Consider the following 18,304-nt stretch of genomic DNA (forward strand, 5'->3'; position numbering starts at 1 on the left):
ATTGTGACTTTTCATAATTTAAAAGTAAAAAAAAAATAGCTTCTGTTACTTTCCAAACGGGCTCTAGGTACATCTATTGCTTTCTCTGATTCCGGTTCTTCCTCACAAGTTCATCAATGTCCTAGTGCTTGGTGCTGTGAGAGGTGATTTAACCTCCTTTTTCTTATTTCTTTGTACGGTTGTGGCATACATGTTCTTCATTTCAGTCCAACAAAGTTCGCACATTTTCAATGGATCAATTGTGTTCTCCCATGATAATATCCTCCATAATCTCCACTCTCATTGTCCGAAGCATATCTGTATAGTATTTTCATTGTGAGGGTGATGAAAAAACACAAACGAATAAGACAAACTGAATTTCAGAATCATATACACAAATTTTTTTTGCCATAAAATTCAGAACCGAAGTAATACGTCACGAGTTACTTTAACACAAAAGTCCGTCTCAGAATTGCATCAAAATGTCTTACAAAATCAAACATCCCTAACAAATATCATTTCAAATTAACTCAAATGAAATACAAATACATAAAAATTAAGACTGCTGGAATATTGTTAATCAACTCAAACCGATTTCATACCTAAAATAAAATTAAAAATGGCCCTTTGTTATTTTCTTGAAATATATTCCGAACTAAAAAAATTAAATAACTAACATTTACTTTACCATGGATTAATGTTAATTAATTTTATATTCAGAATGATCTTAATATATCTTATTCAAAATAGAACATCCATGGTCAACCAAGTAACAAAATAAGATAGTAATTATGTATAGAAAATGCATATTACACTATTAACTGTTATTAAAAAGATATCAAATAACCCCAAACCAGTTCAAAAACTTTATATACAGGCAGGTTTTGTAACATTAGAAGAACACAAGCGAATAATTGCCCATTGAATTCTAGAACCATAAACCCAAAATTTTTTCTTCCATAGTTACTTCAACACAAAAGTCCATCTCAAAATTGCATGAAAGTATCTTACAAATCCAAACATGATATCATTTCAAATTAACTCAAATGAAATACAAATACATAAAATTAGGACTGGTGAAATATTAATAATCAACTCAAACCGATTTCATAACTAAAATAAAATTAAAAAAATTTCCTTTGACATTTTATTGAAATATATTTTAAACCCAAAAAATTAAACAATTAACATTTATTTTATCATGAATTAATATTAATTAATTCTGTATTCAGAATGATCAGGACAGGAGGACCGTCGGCTGTGAGGAGAATAATTATGATGTTAGTAATTAGAATAATTAAAATTAGAATTTGAGTGAGGGGAGGTGGGGGACGAGGTGAACTGAGTTATTAGTGTAATTGGACTAATTTTTAAGACCCATTATTCATGTTGTTCAACAAAGTCATTGTCTACCTAGTATTCCTCTTAAAAAATTAATGTTAACATTGTCAACTCTTGTTCAGCAATCCAAGATCTTCATGACTCCCACCACGTTCATACAGAACTGGCCCCCCAACTAAGAAAATCACACATAAACAAACAAATAAATCATTAAATGTCCCTTTGAGAAGTTGGATCGTGACCAAAAGACAAATAAATAAATATCAAAGTCAAGTGTCACATTGAATATTGAAGCTGGCATTGTTCAATTTTATGTTCCCAAATGAACACACTATATATTATTAGCTCATACTATATAGTATAGTAACAGTTCCATTGTTCATAACTTCATATTGATTCCTTACAATTTGAAAGAAAAAAAATGGGACTAGGAAGAAGCAGGCCACGACTGAGGTTGCGAGGTTTGTGCTTTGGTAACGCGACCCCTCACGTAAGAGCTTCTTCTTCTTCTAGAGCAGAGTTTTCGAGCAACGATGTGCATGAATCTTCTAGAGACAAGGCTGATGAAAGTGGTGTTGAAACTGGCGGCAACAACCAGGTTATGGTGGTTATGGATTCTAGCTTTGAAGCTAAGGGTGCTCTAGATTGGGCACTCTCTCGCACTATTCAGAGACAAGACAATGTTGTTCTTGTTCATGTAGCCAAACCCACTAGTAGAGAAGGTGAGAATCACAAATGTTATTATATATTTACAAAGATTCCATTATGTGTTATTGCGAATTATGAGTTTTCTTAAGTATGAAGTAATAGATTTATATCTATGCTAATAATATAGATAATTCTAACCGTCCTGCCAACAACATACTAATTAGATCTTATTTATTTACAAATAATCAAACATTTAATTCAATAATAAAATACAACAATCCAAAATTATCCAATTATTTCAGCAATATTAAAGAATGTAAAATAAGATAATTTTAATATGTTTTGAATTAATTTTTTATTTTCTTCTAAATATTTTTTTATTCAGTTATATGTTATGATATCAAAAAAAATATTTTACCCAATCATCTAATATTAATGAAATATTAAATTAATCTCTTATCTTAGACATACATAAGATAATGAGTTTTCTTAAGTAGTTACAAGTAATGGATTTATATCCATGCCAATATATAATATTATTACACTTTTTTTGTTTCTTTTTATTGATTTGATGATTTGATAGACAGATTCTAATGAAAGAAAGTTTAATTTAAAGGCTTATCAACTTCTGCTTAAAATAAAAAACATACGCGAAATAAAGAAACCCGGAGTAAATTTCAAATTAAAAAGTAATTTCATTGATTCCTAGGAAATGGAACATTGTTCTGCTTATGTAACATGTATTCCTCTTCTTGAGGTGCAAGTAAGTGTAGTAATGCTTGAAGAAGAAGAAAAGGGCGCTGGATCCTCTCTATTTTTTTTAACACTTGAAAGAATAAAGTGTGATCTCTCACCTTTAATTTTATAAGTGGGACTAAAATTAAATAGAAGAGAAAAAACAATGAAAAGTGAGATTCTACACTAGATACTATCTATTTTTTTTTTCACTTGAGAGGATCCACTCCCCTACCATAATGCAAGAAGCGAAGCAACAAAGCGTGTCGCTGTTGGTCCTCGGACAAAGGAAGCGATCATTAATGCGGTAGCTGATGGCGAAGAGGAGGCTGCGGATGAGGACGAGATTGAGGTTGTTGAGTATTGCTTGAAGCAGAACTCACCTTGCATGACCATTGCTGTGAGAAGGAAGATTAAGAAACTTGGAGGCTATTTAATTTCTACTAGGGGTGCACAGATTTGGTCCGGCCCGGTCTCGAATACTTTAGGGGCTAATTTGGTGTGATTTCATCGGGTTTAGGGCTAGGTAAGGGTCTCAAAAATAGACCTGGTCATTATTTCGGGTCGGATCCGGGCCATAACTCGGGTCACCCGAAGTCGGCCCGGTGGCCCAGTCATCATACACAATTAATATTTTGTGTTATTAGTGATGGATAATGACTATTCTTATGTGGAATTTAAGTATTGTAAACCTTAATATTTTGTTTTATTAGTCATTATAAGACTATAAGTTAATGTTTTATGTTTAGAATGCATAAGACTTTAAACTAATGCATAATATTGTGTTATTTGTATTATTTAAATATTTGGTATTATTAGACAATATTAGTATTGATTGTGGTTTTGCTTTAGTATTGATTGTGGTTATGCTTTAATTTTAAAGAAAGATTGGTTCTTGTTATATTTTTCTAAGTGAATTTTACCATGTTAAATAATAGTTGGAGTCTTGAAAATTTGGATATTTTTACATGCTAGCTTACAAGAAGGTATCAATGTAATGTAATGTTAACGGCCCGGTTTTCACCCGGTATAATTGTGGCCCGAAAGTGTATTGGTTTCATCGGGTCTAGGGTTGGGTTCAGGTCTAATAAATAGACCCGATGTATATTTCGGGTCGGGTCTGGGTCACATCAAACCTGGCTTTACCCGGCCCATGTGCACCCCTAATTTCTACCAAACGCCATAAAAATTTTTGGCTTTTGGCTTAAATAAAATAAAATTTAATTTGAGAAAGTATGATGAGCCAATGGAATATTTGTACAATATGTACAATAAAGGTTTATGGAGTATTAGAAATATAACCATTAGTGTTACCTTTTCCTATCAGCTGAAACTTTTGGGATGAGTGGTATCATGACATGGTATTAGAGCGTCAGTTTAAGTTTTTGGGAAATGTTTATTATTCCTAGTACTCGGATGGTTATTCTAGATAGTATGGATGATGTTCATTTTGTAACTCAATAACCTATTGTACACATTGTACAAATAGTCCATTATCTCCCTAGCGGGATCCATTTAATTTTAATACATTGTGCGTAAAGTAATTTTACACATACATCTAATTACGTAATACATAGTAATAATAATTACCTTTTGCATTGACCACGTAAATGTCTAAATGGTTATCTAAAATAATAAATATAATTGCACCAGTATAAAAACGTTTTACAATGTCAATGTATTAAAATTAAACTCAATAAAATAATATATATATATATATATATATATATATATATATATATATATATATATATATATAGTTAATTAATGTGATTATTAATGAAACATGTTACTTGATGTGTAAGATTCAGGCATTAAATGAATGAAAATTGAAAAGGTGCGAGGGAAATTAACTTGGTAGGCTAATGAAAAACAGTTTTCAGTATTATTTGTGCTTTGTTCTGTAAAATGGTGAAATAAGAGGAATTTGTTTGTCAAAATAAGAGCTACACGCCTACACCAAAATCTAATATTCATAAAGTAAATATTAATATAGTAGAATAAATTAAATGTTTAAAAATTATTTTTTGTAATATAAGTTTGATGAAGATGTTATTCTGTTTGGCAGAAAATTAACTGTAATTGGGTGTAGTGTTTATTTTCTCTCTACCTTTATTTTATATAAAAATTAGAAAATAGTTCATCTTTAAATACTCTTCATTAAATAAATAAAAAGATATTATATTTTTATTAATTTATTATATTCAATTAGATCTGTTTTTTTAATTACGATTCAAATAATTAAGATAAAAGATATTTTTTTGCTGACATAACATTATATAATTAAATACATGTATAAATATATTTTATACTCACAATGTATGAAAATTAAATTTTAAAAAATAATTAAAAAAATGAATTAAGATTGTCAATTACTTTTTTTAATTTACATTTTTGAATTTTTAAGTGAATAAAATTTTAAATGTACGTTTATATTTTATAAACATGAATAAAATAAAAATTTAAAATTTTCTTTATTAGGAAATCAAAACATAATTAAAATATGAGTTAACACTAAAATAATTATTTTTTCTGTATTCTTACATCAAATAAATTGCATGTACTATAATACAGTTTTTCGGTAAAAAAAAATAAAAAATAATTATCTAAATCAATCTCTCACATTTTTAATGTTAGATATTTTATTCTTTTAAATTTTAAAATATACAAAATAATTCATAATATTTATTTTTAGTAAATAATATAATTTTTTTAATTTAATTCGAAGAGTAAAATAGTATTTAAAAAATTAAAAAAAATTAAAATAATCTTAAAAATTTTAAAAATTCTAAAATAATAATTTTAATTAAATAAAAATTATTAAAAAAATTATATTATCTAACATAAATAAATTTAAGAGACTATATTATGTATTTTAAAATTTAAAATACTAACTCTCTAACATTAAAAACTTCAAAACCGATTTGAGTAATTATTAAAAAATAAACTTTTTCAAATCTCATTTATTGAACTAAATCAGTTAATTAGCATAAGGGAGTGGATCCTCTCCAACGAAAAAAAATTAGATAATATTCAGTGTAGAATCTCATTTTTCATTGTTCTCTCTCCTATTTAAAGATGAGAGATCACACTTGAGTAATTATTAAAAAATAAACTTTTTCAAATCTCATTTATTGAACTAAATCAGTTAATTAGCATAAGGGAGTGGATCCTCTCCAGTAAAAAAAAATTGATAATATTCAGTGTAGAATCTCATTTTTCATTGTTCTCTCTCCTATTTAAAGATGAGAGATCACACTTTATTCTCTCAAATATTAAAAAAAATGAAAAGGATCCATTTCCACCAGCATACACACTATTTTTCTTTTCCTAAAAATTCAGTTGAGTTCATTTTTAGTTTCTTAATCTAAAATCTCACATTGTAATTTACCATTATTTGTCGGTCTTTAACTCTTATTCTCCGACTCCATCTTACTGTCACTAAAATCCTCATCATAGAAGAACAGATCAACATTTTCCAATCAGCTTTTTCAAAATCTCAGATTGCAACAATCCTCACTCACTCCGAATGCAGCAACTGCATGTTACGTAGATTCTTTTTGTCTTCACTTCACAAGCACTCAACAAAGGGGGCCCCTTTAATTATTGGCACCATCAATCACAAGCTCCCTTGCTATTAGTGCCTCAAAAGGATCGATTTTTATGGATTCTCGATCGAATCGAACACATGAGTCGCTCTGAATCCTCGATTCGGCTCTGAATTGTGGACGCAACCGCCGAAAGATGCGGCGACGGGCCGCCGATTTTCGGCGCCCGGTTCGACGGAGGTTCTCTTATTGGATCTGGGTTCTCCTTGGTTTGTCCTCTGTTGTAGGGTTAGTCTTGTTCGTTGTGCATCATAATCAGAATGAAGATCGGGACGAGTACCCCTTGCTGGTAAGAAAAATTACGATGCATATCTTCTGTTTGATCATTTGTCTCATTGTTTGTTGTGTTTTTGGTGATCAATTTTTTATTTTTTAGAGTTTGATTGTGATGGGATTTCTGCTTGGAGCTTAGTTTCAATGCTGTTTGAATCGGTTTTGTTAATCTGATGGGTAGTTATGTCGATGTGTTATTGTGGTGTTCTCTTTGCATTTCAACTACTGTAATTGAGTTCATCACATTTTTGCTCACTGTCAATGAACTGTGGTTTAGATCAATTTGTCTTAACGTTTTTTGTGTTTGTTAGCTGCCTCAATCTGATAGCTAGCATTGGAATAGGAAGAAAGCAATTGATATTTATTGAAAATATCCTAAAGTGAATCGAGTTGTCAGTTACTTTAAAATATACAGCTGAGATTGAAGTGTTTTCAATGTGGATCAGTGTTATCTTGAATTTCAATACTATCTTCCTCTCTTGTTTCACACGCGAAAGTAGTATCCTTGGACTGAACTGTTTTATCATGATGCTTGTATTTATCCGCCCTTCTCTTCTTCTAATTGCTCTTTTTCAATAACAATGAAGCCTTGACATGTTAGTTGTATTTTAATGAGTGGTATAAAATGTTGTTGTTTTGTGCACTATTTTCGAGCTTACAATTAGAAAGTATAGTTTTTTCAATCTCATTTCATCCTAGATTCAATAGTAAATGTTTCAATACTTTTTTATTTTTTGAAGGACAATGCATTTCCTCATTATTTCTATATATCTGTATACTTGAAACTTCTCCGGTACTGGGATATCAATAGAACAGTTTTACATGGCTAATTGATTTGTGTGTTTCACCACAATTATTTAGCATACTCTACTAAATAGCCAAAACTGAAATATCTTGGTTATTTGCTGTGAATACTGATGCAATTTAATCTCATGGTTGATGCTGAGGCAATAGTCTGGCATCCTGAGGGTTATCCTGCATAAACCAGAAAGAAGGCAACCGATGATTAGTTCCTTATTTTAATAATGCATTTTCCTTTTGGGCTGGCATCACAACATTACCATTACCTATACAATTTTTGCATGTTTGGTCAAGATTGTAATTTCTGTTGCTGGATGAACTATGGGAAATTATCTGAGGCTGTATTCATATTGTTGGAATTTGTTTCTATGTTCCAAAGTGTCTTCGGTTATCATGTTATCAAAGGTTTCATTTGTAATTTGGCTACATTGGACTGTGTTTGGTTCCTATTGAGGAAAAGGTGTTAGGTAGATAAAAAATGATTGAGTTAGATTGAAGAAGCTAATAAAGTAATAATAGATTTTGCATGGAAAAGGTCAGTGACAAGGATAGGAAACTTTTTTTTTTCATTTTTTGAAAATATATTTAGTATCGGCCTGAAGGGAAAGAGTCCAAAGAACATATTTTGTTGACTGGTATCATTTGGTGATTAGTATTAGAATCTAAAACATGAACTAATTATTAGGTTTGGAAACTGTTCTGTCTTTACTTGCACATCATTCCGCTTTCAATTGTTGATACATAAAATCCACTCTAAGGATCCAACACTTAGGAAAATATCTGAAACCATGATATCAAAACCTAAAGTGGCGGACTCAAGATTCTGGATGATATCAAAAGCTAAAGTTGACTGTCACCAATATGAACTAATAAACATGTTCAAAGTATGTGTTAATAACACATGGAGTGAAAAAGTATGGGATGTGTGAATGACTGTTGTTAATGCTTAGTTGATAGTGGTATTTCTTCCAAGTAGTTTATTATTCTCCAACTTCTAGTACTTATAAGGCAGGTGATTTTCCTTTGCAGGAGAGAAATGCTAGACTTGAACATTTTGCTAAGGAGAGTTTGAATTTTACTGAAGAAATTTTAAGTGTAAAATCATTTTCACGACAGTTAACACAACAAATGATTCTTGCCAAGGCTTATGTAGTTATTGCCAAAGAGCACAACAATCTTCACCTTGCTTGGCAGCTTAGCGCAAAGATCAGAGGTTGCCAACTTTTGCTTTCGAAAGCTGCGATGACAGGGGAGCCCGTAACACTGGAGGAAGCAGAGCCAATTATTAAAAGCCTTTCTTCTCTAATTTTTAAGGCACAAGACATTCATTATGACATTGCAACCACAATAGTGACTATGAAATCGCATATTCAAGCTCTTGAAGAGCGTGCCAATGCAGCCACGGTTCAAAGTACCGTGTTTGGTCAAATAGCAGCCGAGGGGTTACCGAAGAGTCTTCATTGCTTAAATGTGAAACTCATGTCTGATTGGCTAAAGAAGCCATCTCTGAAAGCACTCTCAGATGAGAAGAAAAACTCGCAGCGGCTTGTGGACAACAATCTCTATCATTTCTGCATATTTTCAGATAATGTACTGGCAACCTCAGTAGTTGTTAATTCAACTGTCTCCAATGCTGACCATCCAAAGCAGTTAGTCTTTCACATAGTCACTGATGGAGTGAATTATGGAGCAATGCAAACATGGTTCCTCAGTAACGACTTTAAAGGGGCCACCATAGAGGTACAGAATATTGAGGAGTTTCACTGGTTGAATGCAAGTTATTCTCCTATTGTCAAGCAGCTCCTGAATCCAGACTCAAAAACCTTTTATTTTGGGCTATATCAGGATGCAAATGTCGAACCGAAAATGCGGAATCCCAAATTTTTGTCTTTATTGAATCATCTTCGGTTTTACATCCCCGAGATTTATCCACAACTTGAGAAGGTTGTTTTCTTGGATGATGATGTTGTTGTACAGAAGGACCTGACTCAGCTTTTCTCACTGGATCTGCATGGCAATGTAAATGGTGCAGTGGAAACTTGCCTTGAAGCATTTCATCGGTACTACAAATATCTCAACTTCTCAAACTCAATTATAAGCTCAAAGTTTGACCCTCAGGCATGTGCATGGGCATTCGGTATGAACATTTTTGACTTGGTTGCATGGAGGAAGGCGAATGCGACCGCCAAATATCATTACTGGCAAGAGCAGAACGCTGATGGGACACTCTGGAAGCTTGGGACTCTTCCTCCTGGTCTTCTATGTTTTTATGGTCTGACAGAGCCACTTGACAGAAGATGGCATGTTTTAGGATTGGGTTATGACCTTAATATTGATAACCGCCTGATTGAAAGTGCGGCGGTCATTCACTTCAACGGGAACATGAAGCCATGGCTGAAGTTTGCTATAGGCAGGTATAAGCCACTATGGGACAAGTACATAAATCAAAGTCACCCTTATCTGCAAGACTGTGCCACAAGTTGAAATGCACTACTTCTCTATGCTTATGGAATTCTGCAACCCCAGATATTTTGAACTCATTGATCTGTGGTTTCCTTACTGTAGAGCCAGAAGTAGGAAATTTTGACTTTGCTAGGATTTTTTCTTATTATTTTTTATTTTTCTTTACCTTCATCCCCCTGCTATCAGTCTTGACATTGAAAGAGAACAAAAATGATTTCTTATACACTAGAAAGTTCATATGTCATAGGGGAAGAGATGTGGGAGAATACATTTTTTTGGTTAGTGGGGGCTTTCTTTTCCCCTTCTGCAAGTAGTAGAATGATTTGTTCGTTAGTAATTCTTGTAATAATTTATTTTATCACCTCTTTCAAATGACAAATAGTGATGTAATTGAATTGAAACAATTTTTTTACTCATCTCCTCATGCTTTATGAGATCCTTACAGTAACTTGATGAATCCTGCAACCTATTGATGATGATATATAACTCAATGCCGAGTTAATATTCAGATTGGTCTTTGAAATTATACTTGTGTCTCAATTTGATCCTTAAAGTTTTAGTTTATTCAATTTGGCGTTCAAGACTCACGTTAGTCTCTAATCTTGTTTTTATCATAGAATTGTTAACAGCGTGCTAAGATGAACTGAAATTGTCACACTAGACTCTAATAGCTATTTAATTTTGTTCCCTACGAAGTCTTTTAATTTTAATTTCACTTATTAAAGGCCTTTTAGAAACTACTAAAACTTGAAAATGTAGCCAAATTACATCATAGAATAGACACTATAATAAAGACACGTTATGAATTTTATGATACAAAAAATAAATCTTGCGAACTAACTAATGCTATTGTTAAACCTTTATAAATGTAGAACTCTACTTGATTTTGAGTGCAAGAAACTACTAGTCAGATAGAATGAATCCTCAAGAATCAAGATACAACATGCCAACTCCATCCCTTTTATTTTGACACACGCACTTAACTCCTCTACTACCTATTGCACTTCTATAACAATGTAACTACTTTAACTAGCTCTAACAACATACAATTACTCCCTTCTAATCCTTTTGTGCCCTCTCTTATTCTATTTTGTGTTGAAATAGCTATATGGTGATTCTAACCTGTAAGTATACAAAAGTTAAAACAATCTAACAAAAAATTATTGTGCTTTGTGACACATCGGAGGGGCAACCACAACAATCAATACATGGAACTCATCCTCCTCACTGATACGTTCTCAGGAGGTAAATAGAAAAATAACTATCCAACTATCCTTTTTAGAGTTAATAGTCAAATTAGTTCCGAATTATTGACTTGTTTTTCAAATTCATTTTTAAAAGATTTTATCAATCAAATTGATCCTTCAAAAATTATAAATTAATCATTTTTGTACTTCAGTCACTCAATTAATAGGTTTCGTCAACAATTGATAATATGAAATGTTAACTCACATCATATATAATACCTAATATATTCAATTGGATGCTAAACAAATATATTTATAAAAATCTATTAATTTAATGTCGTTAGGTTATATTAACATTATACTTTATATAATTGAAAAAATAGACTAAATTGATAAATTTTCAAAAACATATTTGTTCAACATCCAATCGAATATGCTATATATCAAGTATACTGTCAGTTAACATTCTATATCATCAATCGTTGATGAAAACTATTAATTGAGTGACGGAAGGATAAAAATGATTAATTTGTAATCTTTAAAAAGACTAATTTGATTGATACAATTTTTCAAAAATAAATTTGGAGAATGATCTATATTTCAAAGACTAATTTTACTGTTAACTAATTCTTTTTATCTTTATCTTTTCGTTGCTGCTGTGTCTTTTATTCTTGGAATTTTTTTTCCTTATCACTCACATTCTTTCTATTTGTCCCAATCATTGAAACTCCATACGCATTCGGATCCATCATTGAACCTGATACGAAAGAAATTTTATGATGCACTCAAATTTAACTTGTTATTCTACTTCTGAATAACTGTACAAAAAGTCAAAAGCCTGATTGGTTAGTCATTAGTTCATCAATTGTATCGTTTTTTAAATACCTACAAAAGCATCTTGGTTGCAACTTGCAAGTCAACAAACCTAAACAGTTCAGGTTTAGACAACTATGGATTTTAATAATGAAGGGTAATGTACACGTAGGTGCAGAAAATTTTGATCCTAATGTGGCATTCACCATTTAGGGTCACTGGTCATTTTTCAGTTAAGAAGGTTCTTGATCATACAGCGTAAGGAAAACCATCATTTACCATATATTACAATCAATAAAATTTGTATATTTCACATACAAATGAGGCCAACGAAGTCGGCAATGGAACTTCATTTTCTAGGAACTTCATCATAAAGCTCAGGATTATAATAGAATATGATCATATTCAAGATGCGGGACAAACTATATCATAGATCACGTAACATAACTATAGTATTTCATTATGTAACTCGAGATAGAATTTCTTATGATATCAATCATGTAAGAAACATTTACCGATGTCAGGATACATAAAGCTCTGAAACCAGGAAAGACATGAGGATTACTCAACTTGGGCATCAGACCAAATAGCAACCTCTGAGTAGCCATCTTCGGTAGCAAATCCACGGAACATGCCTGTTGTGTTAAAAGACATCACAACTTCTCCTGCAGCAGACACAGCAATCAAACCAACGGTGCCCTTTGGTGTGCGCTCGTGCACAACACAATCAGCAGCTTCCTTGAGAGAGAGGCCTTTGAACTCCATCAGGGCAGCCACGTCTCTTGCAACTGTCCCACGTATTATTGATTCACCTTTGCCTGTTGCTGAAACTGCACAAAGCTCATTGGCATAAGTCCCGGCACCTATGACAGGTGTGTCACCGATTCTGCCAGACATTTTGTTCACTAATCCTCCAGTAGATGTAGCAGAAGCTAGATTACCATGACTGTCAACAGCCACACACCCGACAGTCCCAATTTGGCTATCGCCATTAGCACACGGCTTTTCCTTCTTAGTATCATTTTGGATGGGTTGGGCGTTATAATCAATCTGAAGTTATCAATACAAAAAGTTAAAGTGATCAATGTGACATAAGATATGCTACTTTTCGACTTTAAATTCAGCATACTTAATAACCCCACCTAAAAAGCACAGAGCATAGGCAAATTCAAATACCTGGACCCTATTGGCTTCTTTTGCTAGCTTCAGTCTCTCAACATTTTCAGGAGTAATGAAATGGCTTGAATCTACTATCTCAACACCCTGAAATATTCGACAATGAAGATGTATCTACAAGCTACAAGTATTCATCTCAAAACAACAATTTACTAGCATATGCATTCAAATCTGAACTTCTAAATCATACAATTAGATGATGACATAGTAGGTTAACATCATGTGTCACATAATAATTGGTTGACGTGTTCATGGTTATAATTAGTTGACCAATCATTGTGTGACACATGGTTACGTGGTAGCATTCTATGTCATCATGCCACATGACACAAGACAAATCATCATCTAACTTATAAAAGCACCAATTGACTTACAATTGTATTATGATTAACAAAATCTTTAGGAAACTAATTTGGAGAATCTGAGTATTTTCCATGTATGAATTTGAGTATTAACTCAATAAAGTAATAATGTTGATGCAGAAAGAAAGAAAGAACAACCAAATGATGACCTAACTTGTTCTCTTGCAAATTGCTCTGCTCCATCAAATGCAAGATATATATGAGGAGTCTTCTCCATAACAAGACGAGCCAAAGAGACGGCGTTAACAACCGTGGTTAAACCAGAAACAGCACCACATCTCATAGTGTTGCCATCCATGATCGAAGCTTCCATTTCAACTGTGCCTTCGGAGGTCAACACAGAACCCCTACCAGCATTGAAGTGCGGAATATTCTCCAGTTCACGAACCTATACAGAAGAGTAAAAGCATGAGATCACAGAATCTTTGATGAAAGTGAAGAGAATACCGTTACAGTTATTACTGTACCACGAGCTCAACCACGTCCAAAGGAGGCAAATTGGATTCAAGAGCTTCGACGCCAATTTGAAGGCAGTGGCGGAGGGCTTCCTCACGGGGCTGGCGGCGGTCATGTGGCAGTGAACGGGAGATGTCGCCGGCGCCGCCATGCACAGCTATAGCCCAACCCATGGAGACTCCAGTCAAGCCAGATCTAGTTATGTGTGCCCGGTTGAGATTCCCAAGCCAACAAATTTTTTAAAAAATATTTGTAATATCAACTCATTTTATATTTATTATTATATATTTTATAAATAAATAAAAAGATCTATAATGAATTAGTTGTTGTAAATAAATAAATAAGGAAGAGGTACTAAATATAAAATAAAAATGTGTAAATAGAAGACACTAGTATTAATATTTATCAATATAATTATTTCACTATAATAGAAGTAATTTATATATTTACTAGTATATTATAATTTATCAATGGGCGTCCATCTTATTTATTTTTATCACATTAATGATATTAACACTCATTATTGGTAAAATAAAAGATAAAATAAGAAAATCAGACCCGATAGTACATAAGTTCAGTTTGGATAAAGAGCTTAATTAAGCTCTTTTTGAGAAAATAATTTAGATAATAAATGACTATATTAAAAGTAGCTTATAAATAAGTTATTTTGTATTTAAATTTTTAATTTTAAAAGTGCTTATTTTATAGAAATGTGATAAAAAGTAGTAGTATTATTAGAAAAGTCATTTTTTTAATTTCTCTATAAATTCCTAAATAACTTCTTAAAAAGCTATAATTTAGTTTTAAAAATTGCACTAGACATTAATACTATTATTTTTCATAAATTAAAAATTTAAAAAAATTACTTTTAAAACTTCTCAAACGAGCCTTCAGTAGCATTTGTTATAATGTGACGGAAAAAACATAAAAAATGTTATATAAAAAAACTAATTACTAAATTAATTATTATATATAATATTTACTAGATTTATCTACTTGGTCTTAAGATACATATTAAGATAATTAATTAAAAATTTTTTTAAAAAATACAAAAAAAATTAGATTTTAATACATTTATTTTTTATTTATTAAATAAAAATATTTAAAATATTTTATTAATAATAGTCTTATCATGTACTTTTAGAGTATATGTTTGCTAAATTCATATTTATTTAATTTATTTTTTTAATATATATTTTATATAAATAATTAATTTTTTTACACTCTTAACATAGTTGAAAAAACATTTGTAATATGATTTTTATTTTTTTGGAGGTAGTAATAGAAAAGAAATAAAAAAAATGAAAATAAAATTAAAATATAGGATGATAATTTAGATCCAGAATCCATGTAATTATGATCAATTTCAAATTACATGAGGAGCTAGCTGGTTTTGGTTTTATATGTTGATGGAAAATTATGGGCAGGATACCATTGTGAATTAATTAAATTAAATTAAATGGCCACTAATTTCTCACTTCTTTTTCCATAATTTACTACTACCATAACTGATGCACTACTGATTATTATTTAAATTTCAAACTGTGCTACTCATTTGACCTATTTCCACTTGTATATTCTAAATTCCAACTCAAAATGCCCATTTCTCTCTTCATCGACGAAACAAATATTGCTAAATTCCTTCTTATCTTCATCTTGCTTTTACTTCCAAACAGCATCAAATAAACATCAACATGCAGTGGACACTAACATGTAGAGTTAGCGGCAGAGTTTCATGTTTTTTCACTACAGGTAAACATACATCATGAAAATCTGCTACTTTCTTTGTTACCATAATGTTTATTATAATATTAAGTGACTATTTTCATCAACTTTTCATAGATGACTATAAAATGGCTTCATTACCTCACGTGTCAATGAGAAAAAGTAGTATTCAACATAGAAATTTATTGCATGAAAGTGAAAATTTTAGTAAAACCGGACAACTAAACGATCCAATGGTGAAGGACAAAGATGGGATTCAGCTTGGAAATCAGTATAATGATTCAAATTGGTCACTCTCAATGGATGAAGATTACATAGTATTTTGCTTCGGAGAAGATGGATCATTTGATGTTGTTAAAGAAGTCAAATCCAATTATGCCGATGACGAAGAACTACAAGAAGAAACTGATAAGCAGATGCATGGGAATAGATCAAATGATGATGAACAATATCAAAATTGTACAGAATTCTTTAAAGAGGTGCAATCTTATTACCCTTGATCTATTATTTTGTGAGGGTGACTTTAGAGGTTGAATAATTATCACCAAACTATTAGTTTCTTATTGATTTATATCTTCTTTTATTACTTTGTAGGAAGAGATAAAAGAGATGGAAACAGAGCGAATCCGAGAAGGAATTGATGAGTTTGGAAGATTGTATCCTGAATTAAGTGATTCTAACCGATCTGAAGGCAGTAATGGTTCTTTTGCATTCCCTGTGTAAGTAAAAGCATATGCTACCATATTTAAAAATGTTAACTATGCTCATTTTAAAATGTATTGTATAATGTAAATTGTAAAATAAGATAGTGTCATAAAATATTATAGTAGGTAAAATATAAAAGAGGAGTGTTAGGGAGTCAGCAACTTTTACATTTTGTAACCATCAATTAGCTATCAATAATGTTTTTAATGGTGTGAGACTACATCTAATGGTAAAAAATCATTCACTTTTCTTTTGATGGTTAAGTGTTGGCCACAAAACACAAAAATTATTGGCTCTCTTGACTTTTCCAATATGAAAATGGGTGGGTTGTTTATCAATGATTCAAAAGTAATTCTCAAGTTATTCTCTTATTTGTTTTGGAAAATTTCAGGTTAAATTGGGAGTGGATGGGAAGCCCTGTAAAGATGCCTAAGTCAGAAGATATTTGTCAAAAGAAGCAAAAGATCCGATTTATTCCATTTCAGTGCTGTCGATTCTGATCATGACTCCAGATTTTCCCATTTTTTTCACAAATGAATGCTTCTGTTTAGTGAATAATAAGCTAGAAATATAATTTACCATTTCTTCTTCTTGTCAAAACATAAATAACGAATTAAGTTTATCAAATAGACCGAAGAGTTTGGTTAAGTTTTTTTTCTTTTTTTTTTTACTTTTACTTTAGCATATCTATCATGCAGCTTGAATGATGAGATATATACATCTTTATAAAATATTGTTCATATTGTTATTGAATATAGAACTTCTTAGAATAAAAAAAATTGTAAAATGATAAAAACGATATGAGGAACTTATTATCTTTCCATTTATAAGTTTCTTTACAAGTATGTTTCATAAAATATTCGAAAAACAATTACGTATGTTATTTAACAAAATGAAAACGAAAAATAGTTAATATATGAAAAGTTGGAGAATAATAAAAAATAGATAATAATCAGCTATAGGTGTAAAACAATCTTTTTATATACCATCAATTGTAAACTCTCTTAACTTATATAGGTGTATGTAAAATGTAAAAAGAACTCCTATTACATAGCAATTATTCAAAGCTAATTGAAATCTTTATTTTAACCTATCCAACACTCACATGTTTTTATATATATTAATTAATATATATAATATTTTCTATTATAATTTAATTTTTTTAAAATCAATCTCGCTACATCTATACTCTTTATAATAAACATTGTTTTGACACTACTATTTTCTTAACTAAAACACACTTTTTTTATTAAATTAATTAGAAATAATATAAATACATAATTAATTAGTAATAATTATATTTTATTCGAGTAACAAAAATATTTGGTGTATGAATAACGTTTTTCTTTAAAGATTATCACCTCAAGTAGTGAATGAATGTCTTTATCATATAAAATATATTGGCCATTTATACAATTTAAAAGATTTAATTATTCTATTAGTCATTATAGTTTCACTAAATTTTTAATTAAGTCTTTATAATTTAAAAATTTATAACTAAATTCTCATATTAAATATAAATTTTCAATTGTGTTCTTTCTAACTTTTTTGGTTAAAAAATACAACTGTTTTTTTTTTTTTGGGAATAATCTTTTTTGTTTGACATAAAATGAAATTGTGAAATATTCTAAAAGCAAATATTTTAATATGATTTTTTTTATGAAAAATCATAATTAATAAAAATCTAATTACAAACTTTTATCTAAATATAGGAGCCTAACTATAAACTTTTTAAATTATAAAAATTTGATAAAATTATAAAAACTAATAATGTAATTAAACCTATTTAAAAATTAATTGGACGTTGAGAAAACTCTGGATTTTTATTTTTTGCTATCATGCGGCCTTTTAAAATAATTTAATAAGTTTTTGGTAATTCTTAATAGTCCTTTATTAACTTTTTATTGTTTTATTAAATCATTTCTCTGAATAATCTAAATATAACTCTACTTAAGTACTTATGTTAGTATTAAAGCAAGTTATTATTATCCTCAAAAATTATAATCCCTAAGGAATCTAGCTACATTCCAGT

The 18,304-nt window shown here is 30.6% G+C and overlaps 4 protein-coding genes across 5 annotated transcripts; 3 read left to right on the forward strand and 1 right to left on the reverse strand.

Moving 5' to 3' along the window:
• The first annotated feature begins 1,628 nt into the window (after positions 1-1,628).
• Positions 1,629-3,498, forward strand: LOC107619355 (uncharacterized). 2 transcript variants are annotated; one of them, XR_015899757.1, is made up of 2 exons: positions 1,629-2,042; positions 2,726-3,498. XR_015899757.1 is itself a non-coding variant. In XM_088499462.1 (2 exons), exons 1-2 carry the CDS (start codon positions 1,742-1,744, stop codon positions 3,206-3,208), a joined length of 588 nt encoding a protein of 195 aa, XP_088355588.1. In that variant the 5' UTR covers positions 1,629-1,741; the 3' UTR covers positions 3,209-3,498. The 2 variants fall into 2 exon arrangements, 1 of the variants encoding a protein (XP_088355588.1); XM_088499462.1 differs by having other exon boundaries at positions 2,922-3,498.
• A 2,518-nt stretch (positions 3,499-6,016) lies between these two features.
• GAUT11 (galacturonosyltransferase 11) lies at positions 6,017-10,264 on the forward strand. The gene is made up of 2 exons (XM_016338254.3): positions 6,017-6,600; positions 8,415-10,264. Exons 1-2 carry the CDS (start codon positions 6,448-6,450, stop codon positions 9,867-9,869), a joined length of 1,608 nt encoding a protein of 535 aa, XP_016193740.1. The 5' UTR covers positions 6,017-6,447; the 3' UTR covers positions 9,870-10,264.
• Positions 10,265-12,200: 1,936 nt separating this feature from the next.
• Positions 12,201-14,102, reverse strand: LOC107634844 (isoaspartyl peptidase/L-asparaginase). The gene is made up of 4 exons (XM_016338256.3): positions 13,854-14,102; positions 13,541-13,774; positions 13,025-13,111; positions 12,201-12,898 (listed from the first exon to the last, which is right to left on the reverse strand). Exons 1-4 carry the CDS (start codon positions 14,013-14,015, stop codon positions 12,410-12,412), a joined length of 972 nt encoding a protein of 323 aa, XP_016193742.1. The 5' UTR covers positions 14,016-14,102; the 3' UTR covers positions 12,201-12,409.
• Positions 14,103-14,346: 244 nt separating this feature from the next.
• LOC107611712 (protein BREAKING OF ASYMMETRY IN THE STOMATAL LINEAGE) lies at positions 14,347-16,772 on the forward strand. The gene is made up of 5 exons (XM_088503044.1): positions 14,347-14,368; positions 14,730-14,750; positions 15,676-16,046; positions 16,162-16,286; positions 16,664-16,772. Exons 1-5 carry the CDS (start codon positions 14,347-14,349, stop codon positions 16,770-16,772), a joined length of 648 nt encoding a protein of 215 aa, XP_088359170.1.
• Positions 16,773-18,304: the final 1,532 nt, after the last annotated feature.

Source organism: Arachis ipaensis, chromosome B1 (assembly GCF_059453495.1).
Source record: "Arachis ipaensis isolate K30076 ecotype BB chromosome B1, ASM5945349v1, whole genome shotgun sequence".
NCBI classification, from domain to species: domain Eukaryota; kingdom Viridiplantae; phylum Streptophyta; class Magnoliopsida; order Fabales; family Fabaceae; genus Arachis; species Arachis ipaensis.

Excerpts from the sequence above, each read along its gene's own strand:
- LOC107634844 (XM_016338256.3), bottom strand. The coding sequence starts at position 14,015 with ATGGGTTGGGCTATAGCTGTGCATGGCGGCGCCGGCGACATCTCCCGT. Across the intron at positions 13,775-13,853 it reads TGGACGTGGTTGAGCTCGTG|GTTCGTGAACTGGAGAATAT; the intron begins GTACAGTAATAA and ends TCTTCTGTATAG. Across the intron at positions 12,899-13,024 it reads AAGAAGCCAATAGGGTCCAG|ATTGATTATAACGCCCAACC; the intron begins GTATTTGAATTT and ends TGATAACTTCAG.
- LOC107611712 (XM_088503044.1), top strand. The coding sequence starts at position 14,347 with ATGATATTAACACTCATTATTG. Across the intron at positions 14,369-14,729 it reads GATATTAACACTCATTATTG|CCTTCAGTAGCATTTGTTAT; the intron begins GTAAAATAAAAG and ends TTCTCAAACGAG. Across the intron at positions 16,047-16,161 it reads GTACAGAATTCTTTAAAGAG|GAAGAGATAAAAGAGATGGA; the intron begins GTGCAATCTTAT and ends ATTACTTTGTAG.
- GAUT11 (XM_016338254.3), top strand. The coding sequence starts at position 6,448 with ATGCGGCGACGGGCCGCCGATTTTCGGCGCCCGGTTCGACGGAGGTTC. Across the intron at positions 6,601-8,414 it reads GGGACGAGTACCCCTTGCTG|GAGAGAAATGCTAGACTTGA; the intron begins GTAAGAAAAATT and ends TTTCCTTTGCAG.
- LOC107619355 (XM_088499462.1), top strand. The coding sequence starts at position 1,742 with ATGGGACTAGGAAGAAGCAGGCCACGACTGAGGTTGCGAGGTTTGTGC. Across the intron at positions 2,043-2,921 it reads CAAACCCACTAGTAGAGAAG|AGGATCCACTCCCCTACCAT; the intron begins GTGAGAATCACA and ends TTTTCACTTGAG.